The sequence below is a fragment of the Neoarthrinium moseri genome, assembly GCF_022829205.1.
Source record: "Neoarthrinium moseri strain CBS 164.80 chromosome Unknown scaffold21_Wmoseri_CBS_16480, whole genome shotgun sequence".
Classification (NCBI taxonomy): Eukaryota; Fungi; Ascomycota; class Sordariomycetes; order Amphisphaeriales; family Apiosporaceae; genus Neoarthrinium; species Neoarthrinium moseri.
The window spans coordinates 267,232-286,589 of NW_026055135.1; the positions used below are offsets into that span (position 1 = coordinate 267,232).

General features: G+C 56.2%; 5 protein-coding genes across 5 annotated transcripts; 2 read left to right on the forward strand and 3 right to left on the reverse strand.

Annotated features, from left to right (window-relative positions):
* Nucleotides 1-382: 382 nt before the first annotated feature.
* JN550_006226 (uncharacterized protein) lies at nt 383-819 on the reverse strand (the record flags this gene model as incomplete). Its single annotated transcript, XM_049317941.1, has 3 exons — nt 383-491; nt 550-699; nt 767-819. The coding sequence occupies 3 exons, from the start codon at nt 817-819 to the stop codon at nt 383-385; spliced, it is 312 nt and encodes a 103-aa protein (XP_049171786.1).
* An 860-nt stretch (nt 820-1,679) lies between these two features.
* JN550_006227 (uncharacterized protein) lies at nt 1,680-2,512 on the forward strand (the record flags this gene model as incomplete). The annotated part of the gene is made up of 2 exons (XM_049317942.1): nt 1,680-1,915; nt 2,041-2,512. 2 exons carry the CDS (start codon nt 1,680-1,682, stop codon nt 2,510-2,512), a joined length of 708 nt encoding a protein of 235 aa, XP_049171787.1.
* A 485-nt stretch (nt 2,513-2,997) lies between these two features.
* On the reverse strand, nt 2,998-5,367 carry JN550_006228 (uncharacterized protein; the record flags this gene model as incomplete). Its single annotated transcript, XM_049317944.1, has 1 exon — nt 2,998-5,367. One exon carries the CDS (start codon nt 5,365-5,367, stop codon nt 2,998-3,000), a length of 2,370 nt encoding a protein of 789 aa, XP_049171788.1.
* Nucleotides 5,368-6,463: 1,096 nt separating this feature from the next.
* Nucleotides 6,464-8,017, reverse strand: JN550_006229 (uncharacterized protein; the record flags this gene model as incomplete). Its single annotated transcript, XM_049317945.1, has 1 exon — nt 6,464-8,017. One exon carries the CDS (start codon nt 8,015-8,017, stop codon nt 6,464-6,466), a length of 1,554 nt encoding a protein of 517 aa, XP_049171789.1.
* Nucleotides 8,018-13,954: 5,937 nt separating this feature from the next.
* On the forward strand, nt 13,955-15,190 carry JN550_006230 (uncharacterized protein; the record flags this gene model as incomplete). Its single annotated transcript, XM_049317946.1, has 4 exons — nt 13,955-14,177; nt 14,415-14,535; nt 14,825-14,975; nt 15,038-15,190. The coding sequence occupies 4 exons, from the start codon at nt 13,955-13,957 to the stop codon at nt 15,188-15,190; spliced, it is 648 nt and encodes a 215-aa protein (XP_049171790.1).
* Between the last annotated feature and the right edge of the window lie 4,168 nt (nt 15,191-19,358).

Sequence of the window (19,358 nt, forward strand, 5' to 3'; positions counted from 1 at the left end):
GGGCTAAACTTTGAATTATTGTACAATATGGTACAACTGGAACAAACATTGCTCCCACGATAGTATCTTCCTCCAGGTTGGTACAGGCTCCGCGCTATCCATCGTATCGCTTTTCGAGACGATACTTCCATGTGCGGGCGCACTCGTAACACCCCTGCGGGCAGGGTGACCAGGCTTGGAGCTTCCCAACATTTCTTCGATGACAGACTAGCATCCGATACGCCAGCAAGCCCGTCAGGTATCCCTAACCTCTGATGATCCAGAGATAATTGGGTCTGAGGTGAGAAAAGTCGTACCGAACCCAGTACATGATAGCCTGCACTTCTTTGAAGCGACCTGAGAGCCTGTGTCTCGTTCTCATCTCTGCTTCGCTCGCGGGATCCTACCAGTGCAGCTCGCCCTTGACCCCCTTTTCCGGCTCCTTGGGCTCGGGCTTGGGCTTCTCGTTGCCAAAGCCCAGATTCTTGAAATCGTCCTTCGCCATCAGATTCCTGGCCCGCCTCGTCAGCATACGCAATCCGGAGCCCTCTCGAACATCAAGCAGCTTACCGGTCCATCCGACACGTCAGGTAGTTCTTCGCCAGCTCGCGGCAGGCGGGATCATTGTGGCCCTTCACCTTCTTGAGGCAGTTGAGGTAGGTCTGCATCACGTCCTTGCACTCGCCATCATGGTCGAGGGGGAAGCTGCCCCTTTCCGGTCTGTTATGCGCACCATCAGAGAACTGGGCTGCGAGAAGTCATGGCGGCGTGCCGGCGAGAAACTTACGGGATGGGTTTTCCTGTATAGGGGCCTGACCCGGGACTTCCGAAGGAACTCATTGCTCCTGATACATGCAGCTCAGCCGGTCACCTCGCTATCATCCGCGGAAGATGTCGGTAGCAGGTCTGTCGTGCCTCTGCAGTCTACCGGTGGCACTGATATTCGTCCTGGCCGAATGGGGTGGTTCGACTTGGCAGTCAAAAACCATCGAACGAGCCAAAAAGGGCTGCGGACGCACGGGCCAGTACTCTAATTGGAAGGCGACCTAGGCCACCAGCGCACTGGACCCGAGGGTTGGAGGGGGGGCGGTACCCAAGGGCAGGCAGCCCCTGTCAGCTTTGGCGCTGGTCGTTAAGCTACTGTAGGACTCCGGGCGGGCTCCATTGACATCCCCCACACCAGGACCCGACAGTGGATAGGCGGGCATTGTCCAGTGGTTGCTGGGTCTACCAGGGACCCCTTGACATCATGTGGTAGGAGCTCACGATGCCAACCACCTGAGAATCTCGACGGAAAGATTTTTGAGGTAATTTGATGAATCAAAGGGGGATGACGTCCATCCGATAATTGCGGCTTCTTTATCGAGGACAACCCCCAGGTCCCCAGGAGGATTGATACTGTGCTTCAATTGCGCACCACGTTGGGCCTGAATCACCTGCCAGCTCCGCCGACCCAGGATCCTGCAGTACAACTCAGACAAGCTCTCCACCTCCAGCGGTGAATGTGAGGCTTTGCCGCTACTCAGAGACTCACTTTAAGCTTAATTGCCCGTTTCTGCAACGAATATTCCGCCGATCCAGCCCGAGAGCCTCGATATAGATCCAGCTTGTTTTTATTTTTTTCGTACCTCTGGGCTACCACAGCCTATTAGGCCCTCGCATTTTCATATAGAGTATACTCACAGCACGGGCGACCGACAATGAGGATAAGACATCTTAGCAGCGGCGGCCTGCTCGCCTCGGCCCTCACCTCACTCACAGCCGCCAACTACGTGCCGCCTGTCAACTACGCAGCCGTCGAGCGCCGTGATACGACATGTCCAGCCAACTACTTCAGCTGCGAGAGCCAAGGCTCCGTCTTCGCGGGCGTCTGCTGCGTCAATGGCCAGGCCTGCGCGCTGGACTCGGGCAATAACCCGGCCTGCTGCCCATTTGGGTATGAACTTCCCTTCCTCTTGCCACAAACTCACCCCGGGCCCCGTCCCCGATGCTCATCTGCTCCCCTGCTACTCTATCTGGATAAGAGAACCCAAGAGAAAGAAAGCTGACCATCTCCGACAGCAAAGTATGCACGGGCGCGGCACCGACGGCGACGACAGGACCAGGCGGCACGAGCGTGTCGTACGTGTCCAACTCGCTGTTCGCGTTCCCGGCGATCGCGACGTCCTTCTCCAACGGCGGGGCGTGCGCGTCGGCGCTGTCGTCGTGCTCGGCCAACTACGCCCTGTGCACGTCGGACCTGGCCTCGGGCACGGGCGGCTACGCCGTCACCATCGCGGTCCCGGGCGGCGGCGGCGTCACCACGGCGCCCACCCACGCCCGCCTCGACCTCGCCAGCGCCACCAGCGTCTGCGCCAGCCTCAGCTCCCAGGCCTGCCACGGCCTCGCCGCCGCCCGCTGCGAGACCACGGGCTCCGCCGGCGGCTTCTACGTCGGCACCGCCAACGCCGCCGGCCCGCGCGTCACGGGCGCGCCGTGCATGGTGGGCATGATGGCCGGGGTTGGGCTGGGTGTGCTGGGCGCGGGATTCTGAGAGGCCAAGCCTGTGAACGCTGGAGCGTGAGGATGGCGGGGAACGGTGCGAGGCTAAAGTGGAGGTGTCGAACACCTCGGTGGAAGTGAGAGACAACCTTGGTGGCCCTGGGTCGAAGAGGGAGTTGACTATGAGCCTGCCAGTCCTAATGCCTCGGGAATGAGACAGGAAGGCACGATCTGGCAGTAGTTGCGGCTGCCTATGCTGGAACGACGTCGACGACCATCACGAATGTGTTTTTCCTTTTCTTTTTCAAAGTATATACGCAAGCGGTACATTATAGATTTGAGCCATGATGTCTACCGGAATGTTTTGCGCTCGTAGACCAAATGCAAGTTTTCCAATGACTGACTACCCCTAAGACTACGCTCGACCGCAACTAGATTAAATCGCCCCATGATCCCCCTTCCATCTACATATATTATGCACTACTGCACTATTCTTGCAGTTGTACATATACGTACGCCCACGCATCCATCCATCCCCTACCAGTGCCTCACCGTGATCAGGTGCTCGCTCATGGCCGTGAGGAGGGCCCAGGCCTCCTTGCGCTTGAGGTCCTCCATGAGGCAGACGCGCTCGAGGGCGCTGTGGCCGTTGAAGTACTTCCAGAAGACGGGCCAGCTGGCGCGGACGCGGGCGTCCTTGAAGCGCCGCCCGATGGCGCTGAGGTACATGGACTCCTTGCCCGTCGCCTTCTTGGCGTCGAGGATGATGTACGGCGCCAGGTGCGCCAGGTGCGCCGCCTCCAGGTTCTGCGACGGGTGGTCCGTCGCCGCCGGCACCCGTTTGCGCGCGTGCTGTGCCGCGTGCTCGGCGTGTGCCCGCGACCGCCGGTCCGCCAGCCGCGTCAGCCGCGCCGCCTCGGCGATGGACTCGTTGGGGTTGCGCGCCTCGGGCAGCAGCGGCAGCGACGACACGGACCGCTCGAGCGGGTCGGTCGGCGCCGCGGACGCGGAGGGGCTGAGGATGAGGGAATCGTCCTCGTCAGCCTTGGAGGCTGGGGAGGAGGGCCGGGATTTGGAAGCAAAAGACCCCTGGGCGGCCGATGACGCTCTCTCCCGGTCGGCTTCTTCGTCCGCGTCGCCAGAGTCTGATCCATTGAAAGACGACCCCTGGCTGGTCGGAGCTTCAGGGGATGAAGCACTGTCATCAGTGGCGGACGGGTTCTTGGCATTCTTGATCTCGTCTGCTTCAATCTGATAGTCGACTTCATATTGTATCTCGGGCCAGACGACGACATACGCAAACGTACACAGCTGAGTGACCCAGCCACCCCGCATGAGCCATGCAAGCATCTGCAGGTACTGCGGCCGGTGGTTCTTTGAAGGCGCAAAGAACTTGTAGGGCCGGGGGGCAGTGCTCAGTTCGGCGAGAAAGTTGGGCAAGGGAGGTGCCAGAGGAAAGGCCTTGGCCCAGGTCTGGCTGGCCAGGGGTAGCGTCGACGTCTTGCTGTTGGGTGACATGATATACACGTCCCTCGCATGCAAAGGGGGGATAGCAATGGCGCGTCTCCAGAATATGAAGTGCTGCGCGTACTTGCGGACTTGAGCGGGCGACAGCGAAGGCCCCTGGCCGATACTGTGGAAGGATGTGGTGGGCTTGCTGAGACGCACAAACTCGATCATCGCGTTCGTTGCATCATCTCCGTCTGCTTGAAGTTCAGAGATGATCTTCTTCTCATCGTAGAGAAGGAGTAGGGCAAAGGTCTTGTCGAGGAACGACAGGTCATCAATAGTCGCCATGTCCAGATCTGCAAAGTTGTTTGCCGTCGTAACCCACAGGCCTCTAAGTCCTTCTGCTTCGACATCATCAGCAGCCGGAATATCAGGCAGGTGAAAGGGCACTGGTATCTGCACAGAATGCGTGACGGTGCCTTCGGGCGTCTCGAGCTGCAACGCTGCTATCTTGTTCGCTCGGACGGCCTCATAGATGTCCTGCATCGACGAGGCGAGGGACGAAGTCTCGAGGATCTGACGCCAGAGCACGCTGAGCCTTGTTTTGTCCTCGCGGCCTTTGTCTTTGAGCTGGAGGATTCGCTTGGACTCTTTCCAGACGAAGTCGCTGCGCTGTTGCGCGTACTTGTACGCCTTGATGATCTTTCGGATGATGTGAAAGTAGACTGTATCGACAAGCTCCTTGGTCTCGTGCTTGTTGGGGTTGAGAATGAAGACGAGGTTGAACATGGTCATGCCACTCTTCTTCTCTTCAGGATTAGTACCATCCTCTGGTCCGTCTATGGCCTCCTGTCCGAGCGGCTCGTCGGCCATGTCATGAGTCTCTATCTGGGGGATGTTGGCAGCCAGAACCGGCGAATCGCCATTCCTGGACGTCCCGATACCGTCATCGCCTCCCCCAGCTCTGATGCTGAGGCTCGGCCGCGACTTGGGCTGCCTCTTCTTCTTCTTCCACACACCGTTCTCCGGGACACAGATGGGATATGAAGCCACACATAGCTGATCCAGCGACACAGAGAACAGCTTCTTATCATACGCTCTTGGTGGGGTCAGGATGCTCTCCAGGTCCCGGGTGGGAAAGCCACCTACGTGCTCCCAAGGCACGATCTGCGACCCACTCTCGGTCTCGAGATGGTCGTCATGGTTCCAGTTGGCCAGGTCGACGCCCTTGGGCAGCGAGCCGCTGGATGCGCCGGCGGCGGGGTTGGAGATGCGGTCCATAAGAGCGTCGTCATCATCCAGGTCGTCAGAGTCCGTGCCTCGGCTCGACGGACGGGCGTCAACGGCTGGAATATGAGGCGGGTAATGAAACACGAAGCGAGGGCCATCCCGAGACCGATTGATCACGAGAGCAACGCCTAGAAAGTTGGATGAGTTGGGAAGCACCGGGACGGCCATTTTGGAGCAAGACGCGCAGCTGTTGTGATGGCTGCCGTGCTAAGTAACCCAGTGGACCCTTACGTGAGAGAGACAGGGGTCATTTAACAGTCATGCAATGCTGAAGACAGCAGTAAGGCGGACGACAGTCACCATGACAGCATCTGGCGCATCATGGGTTTGTGGGCTACATAGTATCAGTCTGATGATGCAAGCAGTGATGACGGCACTTCGCTATACATTACCGCTGTGGAAGTCGCACAAATAGGCAATGGTGGACTTGATGATATGAGCTCTTTTGACCTCTGGTTGAGGAGTTGAACGCACGTAAATGCCTCTGTCGGCGAGTAGCTGCTAGATGATGGATCGAGTAGTTTAGGACGGTCAACTCAGAATACAGAGAGAGCAGTCCGACAGAACAACTTAGCGGGTGTGCACGGGCCGCATCAAGCAACAGCCAGACCTCACTCAGAGGACGCATTCCCCTCTTAGCAATCAGCCGTTCACGGTGATCAGTAGGAATATTTCCAGTGATAGACATCCATGGTTTACGTACTGGTTACTGAATTTCAATCTCCACAGGGTCATGCAAGTAAACACGATCAGGGTTGTGTAAGCTGTATAACTGGATAACTACAGGCGATTATATAATGCCCCCCTGTCTTCAGACGGGGCTACAGTATGCTTCAGAATGCTCTCCCCGTGATTAAAACCGTAGGAAACTAAAATGAAATGCTGCAAACGGAGGAAATAGTGCCCTGTGAAACTCCTCTCTGCAATGACTGCTCAGGTATCATGGTGAAAATCAATGTCCGCCCAGCGACTAACGGGGGGAGAAAAGGGGAAAAAAGAACGCGGAGAGACCATCCAGAGAACCTGAGGCCGAACATCGATATGTCGGCCGAGAAAACCCATCCTCGCTCGCATCCTTATCGATTATCCCGAAATCACAGTAACGCCAGTCCGTCCCCAACGACCTCCTGATGCAACCGTGATGAATGAGTCTTCCTCGACATGCACCAATATAAATGTGCAAAAACTCCATCGCCTGATGTATGCTTCGGGAATCTTGAAAAAGGAGACCATAAAGAAAACCAGCCAAAGAGGCATACAGCCCCTAGAGGGCCATGTCCATGGCGTATTCATCTTCTTCCTTGACCTCATCGGGGTCCAGCCAGAATTGGTCGGTGCTGCCAAGATCCGCGTCGAGGTCACCAGGGCTGCGGTCATCAGGACTTACGGAGATAGCGTCAACGGCACTGCTGCCATTGAGGGCTTCACCTCTAAAGTCCGTGTGGTGTGGGACGCGAAGACCCGACCCCAGGAATCGTGAATACGAGAATTCATGTGGTTCGCTCTTGGCCATAGCCTCGAGCAGTTCTGATTGCATGCGCTTCTCATCTTCCGTCAACTCAAGAGGCACATGTCCACCGAGTTCGGTAATGGTATTGACGAGCTCTTCCTGCTGCTGGATCTTGAGGTGCAGCATCCACATCAAGTCCCGCGTCCAGCTGACGGCGCCGTTGAGGATGTCACCCTTGTTGGGGCCCTTGTCTTTCTCGTCCATGGGAAGCCCCGTGGTGATGCTGCCGGTGCCAGTCGCACGCTTTGCGCCTGGACCAGCCAGGCCAGAAGTAGCTTGTGCGGGTTGAGACATTCCGGTCAGCGATGGAGACAGAGGCGTGCCGTTGGTGAGCAGCTTCTTGATCTTCTCGTCTTCTAATCTGTGCGTAGGGACCAGCTTGCTAAGGTCTTGAATCCTCTCGTTGATGTTGTCTCGTCGGCGGCGTTCCACAGCATTGTGAGATTCGCGGCGGCGCCTTCGCTTCTCGTCTTGTGTCTTGACACCGGACGCGGCCCCACCCATCCTTGCAGGCAACGAGGTTCCAGCGTTCTGGATCATGCCGGCCAGATGTGGGTGTGCATAACCGTTCTGCATGGGGGACGACAGACCGGATCCGGGAAACGATGACATGCTCTTCGGGGTTGCCATCCATTGACCAGAAGGTGACTTCTCATGATGTCCGCTAGGTGTTCGGATCGGCTGGGCTCCAAATCCGGGGGATTCGTTGGAGCCGACGGTCAGAGCGGCCATGGCAGCTGCCGTGTTGGGTGTAAGAGGGCTTCGTGTGTTGGATGCTTTACGCTGCATAGCCTGGGCTTGGGCCTGGGTAAGCCGCGCCCGGGGTTTGGCACTCAGAAAGTCGCCCTCGCCCTCGCCAGTCGCGTGTGGCGAGCCCGAATAGGACATCGGAGACTGCAGGGAAGCGCCGAAGGATGGGCGCTGCATCTGGTGGAATTGTGGTTGCGCGCCGAAGCTGTGAACAAAGGGGCTCTGGATGGGGTCTCCATCTGGCGTGTTCGAATACCCATTCATCTGAGAGGGGTAGATATCTTGCGAGAAGCCCATGTTGACGCCGTTCATGCCGTTGAAATCCTGGCCGTGCATGTTGGACTGGTTCTGCTCGGTCGGGCTGTTTAGGGTATCGAGGAGTTCCTCGTCGCCGAACAGAGCCGAGCCACTGGAGAACCCATTAGAGCCTCCGTTGAAGTTGTTCGAAGAGTACTGCTGGCCGTGACCTCCGGACATGGCTAGGTCGTTGGGGTCGATGCCGGCACCACTGCCGGTGTTCGGGCCTCCCCCGAATTGGTTGAAGCCGTACGATGCCATCGCGGGCGAGTCTCAGTTACTCGTGTTGGTCCCGAGGGGGCTTCGATGGTGTATGCGTGATGATGTTGTTAGATGCGGTTCGTTTGTGATGGGCAGATCGTAACTGAACCCTGCACTGACGGTCAGCACCAAGTCTCGCCAAGGGTGTCGTATCGCGAGGGCAGGATGAAGGAACAAGATAAAAAGCGTTTGCCCCGCACCTCGAAACTATGGGAGCGGACATGCGAAAGGCATGGTTCGCGATGGTGTGGGGAACCCCTTGCGAATCTGACCAAACACTGATGGGCGACTCCATGCAAGGCAACGGCAATAATACTAGAGGGAAATATAGGCACTCACGTTCGATCCGCTCGGAAGCTTCAGTTGGTGTGCGTGTGGTATGATGCAAGAGGGTTCACGTCGGAGCCATGCAGTTCTTGAATCTGCGCAGGTGTGTTCTGGATTCAAGCGGAAGAAACGTCGATGTAACCGAGTAACGAGTCAGGCTGGGCGGTCTTTTATACAGAACCGAGGCTCCTGAAGGCGACGTATCGATTGGGGAAGTAAACCTCGAGCACAAAGGCGTGCGTTGGGATGTTGGGCTGATGACTGAAAGTCGCCAGGGGCGAGGGATCCTTTTTTTGTCCTTTGCCCTGCGATAGGGGTCCGAGCCGGAAGGCTGAGTCGAGTAATGGTACCGGCACCCTTGGGGTGACTAAGATGGTTGGTGTTGTAACCTGACACCTGGAAGTTCCTAGTTCTCCAATAAGGAGAGTGCGCGCAGCAACCAACAAGGGGATTTGCGCCCGGTGATTGGCCGGCAAGGTCGACAGTAGACGAGGAGGGGGGGACGGGCAAGACACCAGGAGGAAGTCGGTGTCGTTTGGCTGTTGCTGGTGCGTGCAAGACTCGGAAGGCAGTGCGCGAGGCCTTTCGCAGGATTGCGGCGGCTCGGGCTTATGTTGCGCAAGGAGGCGGGAGGCTTCGGTCTTTTGAAAGAAACGTCGCCGCGGTTCTGCGGTCAGACGGACCAGAACGTCGGCTGGCTAGATGGCACAGGATAACGTAAGGAAGGCAACACGCTGGTCAGACTGCTACAGGTGCGGGTTCAATCGGCTGTTTGGTGACGGGGGCCGAATGGATCGGGGTTGTGGTTGTAGGGGTAATTGATGTGTCGCTTTCCTCGTCCGTAGTCGGGAACAAGTCTGTGTAGCGTATGGTCAGGCCAAATGAAAAAGATAGATTCGGGTGTGCTATGTCTCCCAAGGTGTGTCGAGCGTCGGCTTATGTGCAGGGGGGGTACTATAATTGTCGGGTAGGCGATGTGATGGGCTGGCTGGGTGGGAGCAAGGGGTGGTGGAGGGAAATGGCAGCGACCCGTGGGTGGGTGGATGTGAGACGGAGGACGGCGATGGAAGCTGGGGATCGAGAAGACGGCCGTGGAGAAAGTTGGAGACGGGGGCGGCTTCTGGTGGGCGTGGTGGGATGGCGGACACGGGCGATGGGGATGGATGGCGGATGGGAATAGAGGAAAAGGAAGACGGTTGCTCACCTGCGCTATACGATGGGGGACTCGTTCGTATGTAAGTCACTGTGGAGGGAGGAGAGAGTGTGTGTGAGGGAGGAAGAAGAAGAAGAGTGAATCAAGCGGAAGTGCGATGCGATGCGATTGCGATGCGATGCGCTGCGAGACGGACTCTGTTGCGCTTGGTTTTCCGCGCCCCGGTATCGTGGGCAGTCGGTCGGCTTGATCGGGTTGGGCTCCTGCTGGGGTTTGGCTGAGCTGAGCGCTGAGCTGAGCAGAGGGACTGGACCCTTATCAGGACGATTAGTTAGATGGCTGCCTTTGGGGACACCAATGACTGGCCGCCCGTCGCCGGATGCTGCGCACAGTAACTATAGGACAGATCGCCACTCACCGTCGTCTTGGGTTTCCTGATGCTCGGGCGGGGAATGTCAGTCACAGCACAGGATGGTATATGCTTGCAAGTATCGCGGCGGGAGAAGCCCGAGTCTCGCAGACGACGTGCTAGCAGCACTCTTGATATGTAGGTCGAATGTCCCCCGATAACCGTCGCGGCGGTGAGACCTCAACCCTCAGAATCAAGCGGTCGAGACGAGTTGACTGGGACAAGGTTTGGGCCTCGGCGGTGCGTGCGACCCTAGGTCTGTCTCTAGGTCCCTATCTGTAGGTTGGGGGGGTGGTGCTTGGAAGCGATTTAGGGAAGCCGGAGGCACGGTGCCCCTGTCTGATTGGCTGCCTGCGGGTGTGCGGCCTCAGTGAGGATCAAGTCGAGGGCCTTGGCTGGAGAAGTCTCCGACGGGGAACTTGGAAGTACCCAAGCAACCTAGCTGCCCACAGTGGGATTGGTGCAAGGGTCGATTCGATGGAGGGGCAGGGCGGGCCTCTCTCTCTCTCTCTCTAGATCGATCTCCCCAAGGGTAGAGGTACCTAGGATGGGATGGCTGTTTATTGCTGCGCTTCCCGCTCCCTCTTACAGGCAGGCGCCCGCTATGGATTCGAGGCGCAACGCTGAGAGTTGGACTCGATGCAGCTCGCGAACTTTGCGAAAGGCTGGACTTGAGGAGTCGTCGACAGCCCCCAGTCGATGCTGTTCGGCCAAAGTTGCGACCGGTCTAATACACCTCGCCGTTTGGCTGCCAATCACCGCGGCCTGGCTGTTCCTTCGTCTGTCGCTTAGTGGCGATGTCGGGCCGCCTCCTGTGGGATAGTTCGGCCGTGGCGGTAGCTGCTACTTCTAAGCACTTCCCCTTTGGTGGTATAGGTATTTCCGGTGCTGACGCTCCCGACCCCAAGCTCGGTTGTTTGCTCTTTTGGGCCTCAAGATTGGACCGTCGAATCACGGTGACGTAGAATGGGTGCCGAGGGACTGGTCGAGGTACTTCTTGTCTTCACGTCGGTGTGAGAAGACCTGACTGCGTCAAGTCTTGAAAAGAAAGTTCTTGATATCCCACCTGAGACAGGCTGGTCGGTCCATGTAAGTGTTATGCGAGGCACAGTGAAACTAGTTCCTCTTCCGCTGCCGAGTTCAGGGGCTTCCGCGCTGTTCAGTCCGTACTGTTGTGTTTGGATGGGGTAGAAGCTGTTTGATTGTAACGGGAGGCGCGGAACGATAGGTATCGAAGCCGAGCAGTCCGACGTAAGAGTCGACGGCTCGCTTAGCTGAGAGAGAGTAATGGGAGTTAGGGGCAGCGTGCTGGGTATATCACATAAGCCTTTGATGTTCTGGCTACACGATCCTTCGTGATGGAAGAGAGCTCAGTTCATTGGGGAACGGGGCTTTGCGCGGGATGCATGGGTAAGACCAGATTTTATACTCATCCCACAACGCCTGGGTTTACAATACAGACTTGACCCCCAAAACGCGCACTCTTGCCAGAGCTTGCTAATCAAAACGACCGTGATGTCGCTCTTGGTGCGTCTGATGACTTCTGCCCAACCCAGTAAAACCCACTTTTGGCAACGCTCGAGAAAGGTAGTGGTGTGCTACACGCTTGCCTCTCTCCCACCGGGCCTTTTTCGTCCTCGCCCTGATAGACTGGACGGTCTTCTCTATCCAAGTCTGTACCACCATGGGCGTTTCCGGAGACTGGGGCAGGAAGGAGGGCACTATGCCAAAACGCGTGACGCGGTGTGTTGAAGTCAGCCACCCTGCCTAGGTGAGACACCCTGCCACACCTCTTCTATACAGGGCTAGCGTCGTCCATGGTTCATGGTAGCTTATGCTGGATCATGGGAAAGTGCATGACGAGAAGATGGCATTCTTGCGGGACTGGCAGATAAGGGTTGCAAGTCAACCTTGGAAACTGCGAATCTTGCCTTCTGAGTCATAGCATGCCCAACACCGACCTAATGATACATGCTCGTATAGATACTTGTCGTATCTATGAAGGGGAATGGGTGGTGGGTGCTCGGTCGCGAACCCAGCCGACTTATTCCCATCAGGAGCTCCTCCATCACTCGTCGTACTGTATGTACGTACGCACTGGGGATCTGATATGATATACTTCGGCCTAGCACCGATCGGTTTGGTGACGGATGCATCCCTGCACAGCTTCTACGAAACCAGACGGGCAGAACCAAGGAACAAGCATCTCTCGATGCCTAAACCAGCCGCTTCGCCATATCGGGCACGTCCAATCTTGGTTATGCCAGGAACACTGAGCTGGAGCTATTTTGACTTGCAGCCCGGCCCTAGAGGACACTCCCAGCCATCAAAGCTAAGAAGCTTCCAGGCGGCAACGGCGCTCATTGGAGAAGGATCGCGTTCATCTCAGCTTTCCATCACGAAGCTGAGTCGAGATAAGCACGGTAGTTCTTGGATGTGCATATCTTCAGGGTCCTTAGCGAGGAAGAAGAGCCACTCGGCTTGGGTGGAAGCGTTTCCCCAGATCTACAGCACGTCGGAGGATGGGTTTCGTAGCATCATGTAACGAATGCCGACCACATGCTGGTGACGATCCGCACGGCTAGCTGCATGGAGTGTCGCTGGGATCATGCTGGCCAATCACAGCGCATGACAGCGAACTCCAACCGTTCGGGCTCGAACGTGCAAGGTTTCGATAGTGCCCGTCCGGCACGGTGCGTATTTTGGCTCTTTTTAATGGGGACCCAGTGATTCCCGTATCCTCCTCTCCGCAGGGAGGGGAACGGTTCGTGATGCATGCTATCGGTTTGGAGCTACCGTGACGAAGTGCCAGATTGTACGGAGCTCTTCGCGCAGCCGAGCTAGCCGCCCATATGGACATGCCATGATGCTATGATAGAACTAATCCTACCCTACCGCTGCTGATGGTGTGTGTGTGCATGTGTGTGTGGGGAGCTTGGCTCTTTGCTCAGTACCATAGTATCGAGGGTAAGATCCAGGTGTCCTCTGGATTGCTGGACGGGATTTGGAAGATGGTTGGTGACGGAGGGCATCATCCGCCAATCCACCCTGTGGAACGAGTCCCGGTGGGCAGTTGATTGCGTGGGCACTGGAGGTATCTAGGCTCCCACCAAAGCCTGCCACGCGGCCGTCTGAGTGATTGCAGACAGAGCCTCATAAAAGCCACGCTCACCTGCGCTGGAGAATCGGGCGACTGGAGCCTTTTTCGTGGAGCATCCACCGACACCCACGAGAAGCGCTCTCAGCGTACTTGCTTTTGTATAGTCAAGTGCTGAGGCCATAAAACTCCTATACCTCCCGCCAACAGCGAAGGTGGGCTACCAAGGGTACTCTGAGGAGGCCCCCCCCCTCCCAGCGAGTCGTGAGCTTTCACGAGGACGGATCAGGTGTTGCGGTCTTCCGAAAAGGGTACACACACAACACCAACATCAAGGGACCGAGATATTCCCAGACCCGGTATTTCATGTCTGTCTCTGTACTCGGTACGTAGTGGTGTCGTAGTGTTATCAGTCAAACTGCATCCCAAGGACCCACCACCACCGCCCTTCGTTGCGTCCCCGTTCACCTACCACACACCTTGTTCCCAGTGACAGCGGTCAAAGAGGCTGGGAGGGAACGTTGGATCCATGAGAGTCGGCGGCAGTCGAATGCGCCGGCCGCTGGTAGTACGCAAGGCTTACGTGACAAGCAGCCAATCATCACGCCGCCGCCTGCCACCTGCCGACCCCACACCACACCCCCTAAACCAACGACGAGCCATCCTCTTCCCCTAAACCACAGCCTCATCAACTGCCCACCTGTTTCGAAGGAGGGTCATCGGACACACCCGGTCGAGCATCGACTACGACCTTGCCCTGCCTGCCCTCAACACACCCACGCACTCCGACCCATAACTCGACGCGCAACGGCGAGCGAAGACCCGCTGGAAAGACGTACGAATCGCGCCGCAGCTGGGGAGCCAAGGGACTAAGGGATCTCCAACCAAGGAAGAGCTGGGAAACCCGTCTGCTAGCTGCCAGAAATACCGAGCTGCCATCTAACTTAGGCCATGGCTTCGTCTTCGTTTCGAGACTCCATGAACTCGCTGGGCTGGTCCCGTCGCGACTCCGATATACCCGTCAACACCAGCCAGCAGTCAGGCTTGCTGTCTTCCATCAAGTCTCTTAATCCTTTCGGCGATCGCGGTTATGTTCGACTGCCTGTCACCGAGGGCCCCGGTGCGCCTCTACCCGCCAGCACCCGCCGCGAGGAGGAGGAGGGATGGTTTGCAAGTGAGTAGTGATACATCCCGCGCCTTCTCCAGCCTTGCTTCCCTTTGGACCCCCCGCCCGTCTTCGGGTACTCCCAGCTGTGGAGCTTGATGGCGCCCATGTGCCAGCCTCTGCAGCGCCAGTAGCTCCTGCAGCTCCTGCATCTCGTGTCTTATCTTTGCACATGGACAATTTTTAGGCATTGTCAATCCCCATCTCTAGTCCAAGGCTGACCTCAGATCTCGATCTTATCTACAGTGAGTCGTTGGGACCGTCTTCTGATATTCGGTGGCTGCAACATCGCCGCCCTCGCCTGCTTCGTGCTCTGCTTCGCCCTGTGGCCCATACTGATCGCCAAACCCCGGAAGTTTGCCATCTTGTGAGTGCCTGGAGGACCCTTCCTTTGCCCCTTCCGATCCCTGCCTCACGTGTGCATGTGGTCATGTTATGGCGCCCGACTGGATCAAGCAATATACTTCTACCAGTCGGCTCTGCCCATATGCAACGAGCCGCCTTGCATATGCACCTTATCTTGCATGAGTCGTGGGCGACCAACAAGTCCCGGATAGCTTCCGGCTTGCTTGCAACGCCCTGCGACGCCACTTCCTCATTGCCGTGTTTCTAAACTGTCATGCATACTGCGAGTATTATACTAATTACCGTGTTAGATGGTCTTTTGGTTCCATACTATTCCTCTGCTCATGGGGTGCCATGATGGGACCGATGACCTATGTTCAACACCTCTTCTCTGGAAACAGGATCCCCTTTACTGCAGCCTACTTTGGCTCCATCTTCATGACACTCTACTTCTCCCTCGGTGTGAGTCAACCCTGCTGTGGCTATGCCATTGCCCGACGTTGTATGACTAATGCCACTTACAGCTACAAAGTACATTCCTGACCCTGATCTCTGCCATCATCCAGATGGCATGTCTACTTTGGTATCTGGTCAGTTACTTTCCGATGGGATCCAGCGGTCTACGCCTCGCCACAACCTTTGGCGCACGCAGGACGGTTGCCTGGTTGACCGGTTAGTCAACTTTGTACAAGGAAAGAGCCCCATACCTGTCCTGTGTAAGATCTTGAATAGTTCAAAATGTACAATCATGGTCTATTTGACCCTCAGCCTTTTGCAGATCCGACCTGTCCATGATGCCGATGATGTCTTGTGGATTTGTGGATTTAATGGCAGCCTACAATCTAGGCTACAAGATGCTGCCAGGCATCTGTAATTTGCAGAATGCCTTACAACACTCTATTCACACACAAGGTATACCCAAATTTCGGTAGGCCTGCCAGTCCCTCCAGCCCTTGTCCTCGTGGGCAGACGAGAAGTCTTCGATGCCTGTGCCCATCTATCCTCTCTGCCCGATGCCACAACTCCGAACTCAGCCATCAGTCCCCGCAGCCGAAATGTAACCACAACCGCCAAACGACAAGGTACAGATCATGAGGCTCCATGCGTCGCTACCTGATGCAGTTGGTGCTTCTGCGCTCAATTGCGGCCGGCTCGGACCATGCACCCGGGCATCCGCGAACCACCCCGGATGCAAGGGGCAGGATTACACCCGCCGAGCAAGGAGGCTCTTTGGGCGCCGCCTCGCGAGGCTGTCTAATTATAGCGGGTAGCTGGAGCGCCCGAGAGCTACGTAATCAGCACGAACTTGCCACGCGAGCTGAGTCATCTTGTTTGCGAGCCTCGGAGTGGCCGGGATCTGCACATCCCACGATGCTCGCTCTGCCCTTTTGTCACGTGTGGTTGGAGCGGTGGGCTGTGCGGCTGCTGTGAAAGGGATCGGGAGTAGTCATTTTTAGCAAGTCCCAGGTTTGGATGATGTATGGGTATCTCCAGCGTCTGTAGCGACTGTCGCTGTTCAGGGTATGACGTGAGCCTGAGTAATTATTCTGGTGCCCTAGCAAGTGTTGCAATACCGAGATGCTTTGCGAAGATGGTGAATCGCTGTGGTCCATCATATCATAACCCAACGAGGGCAGGTCTCCAGTAAGGTGAAGAAGTCTTATAAACCAAAGAATATGGTATACTCGACTGAAGTTGTCCTTCTTTTAAATAGACACGTCCGGAAATGAATACTGTCCCCGGTTGCAGGAGTAGTCTCCTGGCTTTCTGCAAGAGCTTTTGACCGGGTAATAGTTAGAAATCTGGCAGACAGCGTACTCAAGTCTCATAGAACCCTTTGAAGCAAGCTCAGAGCAAGATAATCTCTGCTATTGTACCGCTATGACAGCCACGCTTTCTGAACAGCTCAGAAAACAGCCGCATTACGAACATACGCACAGGCTTTCACCGTAGGTCCTATATATCTGAGAAGCAAACGTAAATGCTTCTTGTTGACATGGCCATTCCTTCCATGATTATACAGACCTAGTCAACGTGGAAATGACCCAATGTGTTCTACCATCCTTCAGCTATTAGGAAACCAAATTTCTTTAGCAACTACGACGATTTATTAACTCGAAGTTATCCTGCCAAGTTGTCTCGCGGTTGATCAACGAGGCAAAGATTTCACATAAGGGACCGGAGAAGATTGAATGTATGAACGTCTAGCTAGCAGGAGCTGCTCCGGTATCTACTCGCAAACGCCAAGCGTGGAACATATGAAGAAGATTCGAGTTTGTGACATCTCGGCAGTCTGCTGCTGACTTGCCTCGGGTCTGCCACAAACCAATGAAGTGTAGCCTTATAGCCTTAGAGATCCAGCCACGTTTAAGTCTTGACACGGATACAAGATGCTCAAAGTCATGTCTTTTGCTTACATTCTGGTCGCTTCGTCAGACGCTAGGTAGCCATCTTCGTCAGACAGTGGACATCTGTGTAGCTGAAATACGTAAGCTGTCAGGCACTCGCAACCACCCTGTCAGACGCGTGGGTGGTGCCTCTGCCGAGCCAACCGACCCCATGAATCTTTGGTGTTACACTATGCCCGCCGCACCTTGGTCTGAATCTGGCAAACTGGGCGGCGCCGACGAAGCAAGGGCATCGCTTTGGGGAGCTGGTGGGGACGCCAACAATGGCGCCGTGGGAAGCAAGTTGTGCCTCTCTCCCTACAGTATGCGCGTAGGTATACCCCGCCAAACCGCGAGAGGGAGGAAGCTTGGCGTGCGGATCTCCAAAGTTGCCTAGGCTTAGCACACGTGCTCAGAGCGGGACTGGCCCAGGACCCTGAGGTGGGCGCGGCTCGGAACAACACCTGGAGGCCTATGACCCGAGATTACTCTAACGGCTCGTGTTCAAGCCATATTGCGGGGCGCCCAAAGTCCGAGTTGGCGGGCAACCACACTCCGCCTGGAGGGGACATGAGAACGCACCAAGGCAACCCCATCAGCGATTGAACGAACATGCTCCGTACCAGTGGCCGAGTTTATTATTCGCCCTCACGCGCCCTGCCACGGTGTGTCCAATATAACGAGCCTAAAAATACTTTTGGTATTAGTGAAAGTCTCATTTGCTCCCCAGTGAACCCTCTCCCAGAAGCGTAATGGATGTTTGTGGCTATACGACATCGTCCTTGTCAGTCGGCATCGTCTTCGGTTTAGTGACCCAGATAGGTACGTATATACCAAGCCAGTCTTGGTAGGATTTGAATCACCCCCAAACAATAAGCGTAGACTCTGCCTAGGGGAATAACCGCAGTGAGGCCTTGGGACGAGAGATGAAGGGACGGGGTCGATGCGAGACAGGGCCATCAAGTGCGTAGACATTCTTGGGCCTCAGCATGCGTTGCAGTACACCAGTACACCAGTACAGGCCATGGGTGCCTCGGAGCCAGGCATCCCAAACCTCCAAAGTTCTTTCTTGGGAGGGATCGCAGTTATTGAAGTTAATCGAAACCCCAGGAGCTTTCTCCAAGCCCAATTGACAGAGTGGTCATGGATTTAGATGACTAGAAAACCCATCCGTGGACTCTAGAATGCGCATCACGCTTATTAGACTGCAGGTGGCCATAACCGGTTCATATTCGTGCATTGATGGGGGGTGCTAGCTCCACTGAGCACACGACTCTGGGCACCAGCTAGTACCTTACGGTAGTGGACGGACCTGGCTGGGGGACCTGGCTACGATTAAGCCGGGCTGCCGAAGGCGCTGTGTCGCATCGTCACGGCCAGGAAGAATACAACAGCAGCAGACGGGTTCGAGTGAATGGAACTCTGCAAGACTGCATCCCAGTCTGAAAGGGGAAAGTCGACAGTCCCCATTGGCGCTGCCCCGGCTCTTGTCGTCCCTTCTCAGTGGCCAGGCGACAGTGGGCGTGAGGAGTTGGGAGCCCAGTTGCCCCTCCAATGCGAAAATTCACTTTGGCCGACTTGGTAATAAGTCATTCACTCCCGGAAAGGTTCCAATCGTAGTGGAAGAGGGTCCCTAAAATAATCCACACTTGCAGCCAAGGGCCGACTGAGAGCGGCGGCGGCCAGTAGAAAAAAAAAAATTAATTTTTTCCCCCGAGCTCTGGAAAAACACACAAAATCCCTTCACCACCCAAACCCTCTCCCCTCCCAATAGCCTTACCTTCTTTGTGTCAAGCAGTCGGGTGGTACAGCTGTTACTGAGGCAAGCAATCCGGCAGTAGAAGAAGACGAGCAGGCGCCCCAGCACCTGCTTCCTTTCCCACTCGCCATTTACATTGTCTGTCCCGCGGTATCGCCAAGCGAAACCTGTCGACGCTTCGGTTGACGAGCTTGCCTTCACGCCCGCCAGCAGTCTCCAGCTACGCACCTACGAAAAGGCCGACGGTCCGAGCCGTGCCCATTGCCCGGGGAAAAAAAAGATTTGATTTCAGGAACACACTGACTGGCCCTCGCCCGTCTTTCCTCCTCTGAGTAGTGTCTCGTCAGCGGTGCCCATCTTACAAGGCCACGTCTTTGCGATTCACACACACCAGTTCCTGGAGACGTCTAGTCAGTCTGCAGTTTCTGCTCACTTAGTTCCTAGGTTCACTCCGGCTGGATCTGTTTTTTCACCTCCTTCTCGCTGCACAGCACCCTCTTCCTGCATCTGCATTCGAGAGGCCTGTGTTTGAGAGAACAAACTCGGACTGCGTCAGATTTTGCACCCACCGCACCAGAATCTCGACGCCGCAGCCCTTTCCGCGCTGCCGTCTTCCCCAGGCACCCTCCTGCTCCCTCCCCCGACGCACTGCAGCTGTCTTCCCGTGCAGCTCTTTTTGTGTGGGACGACATCATTTTC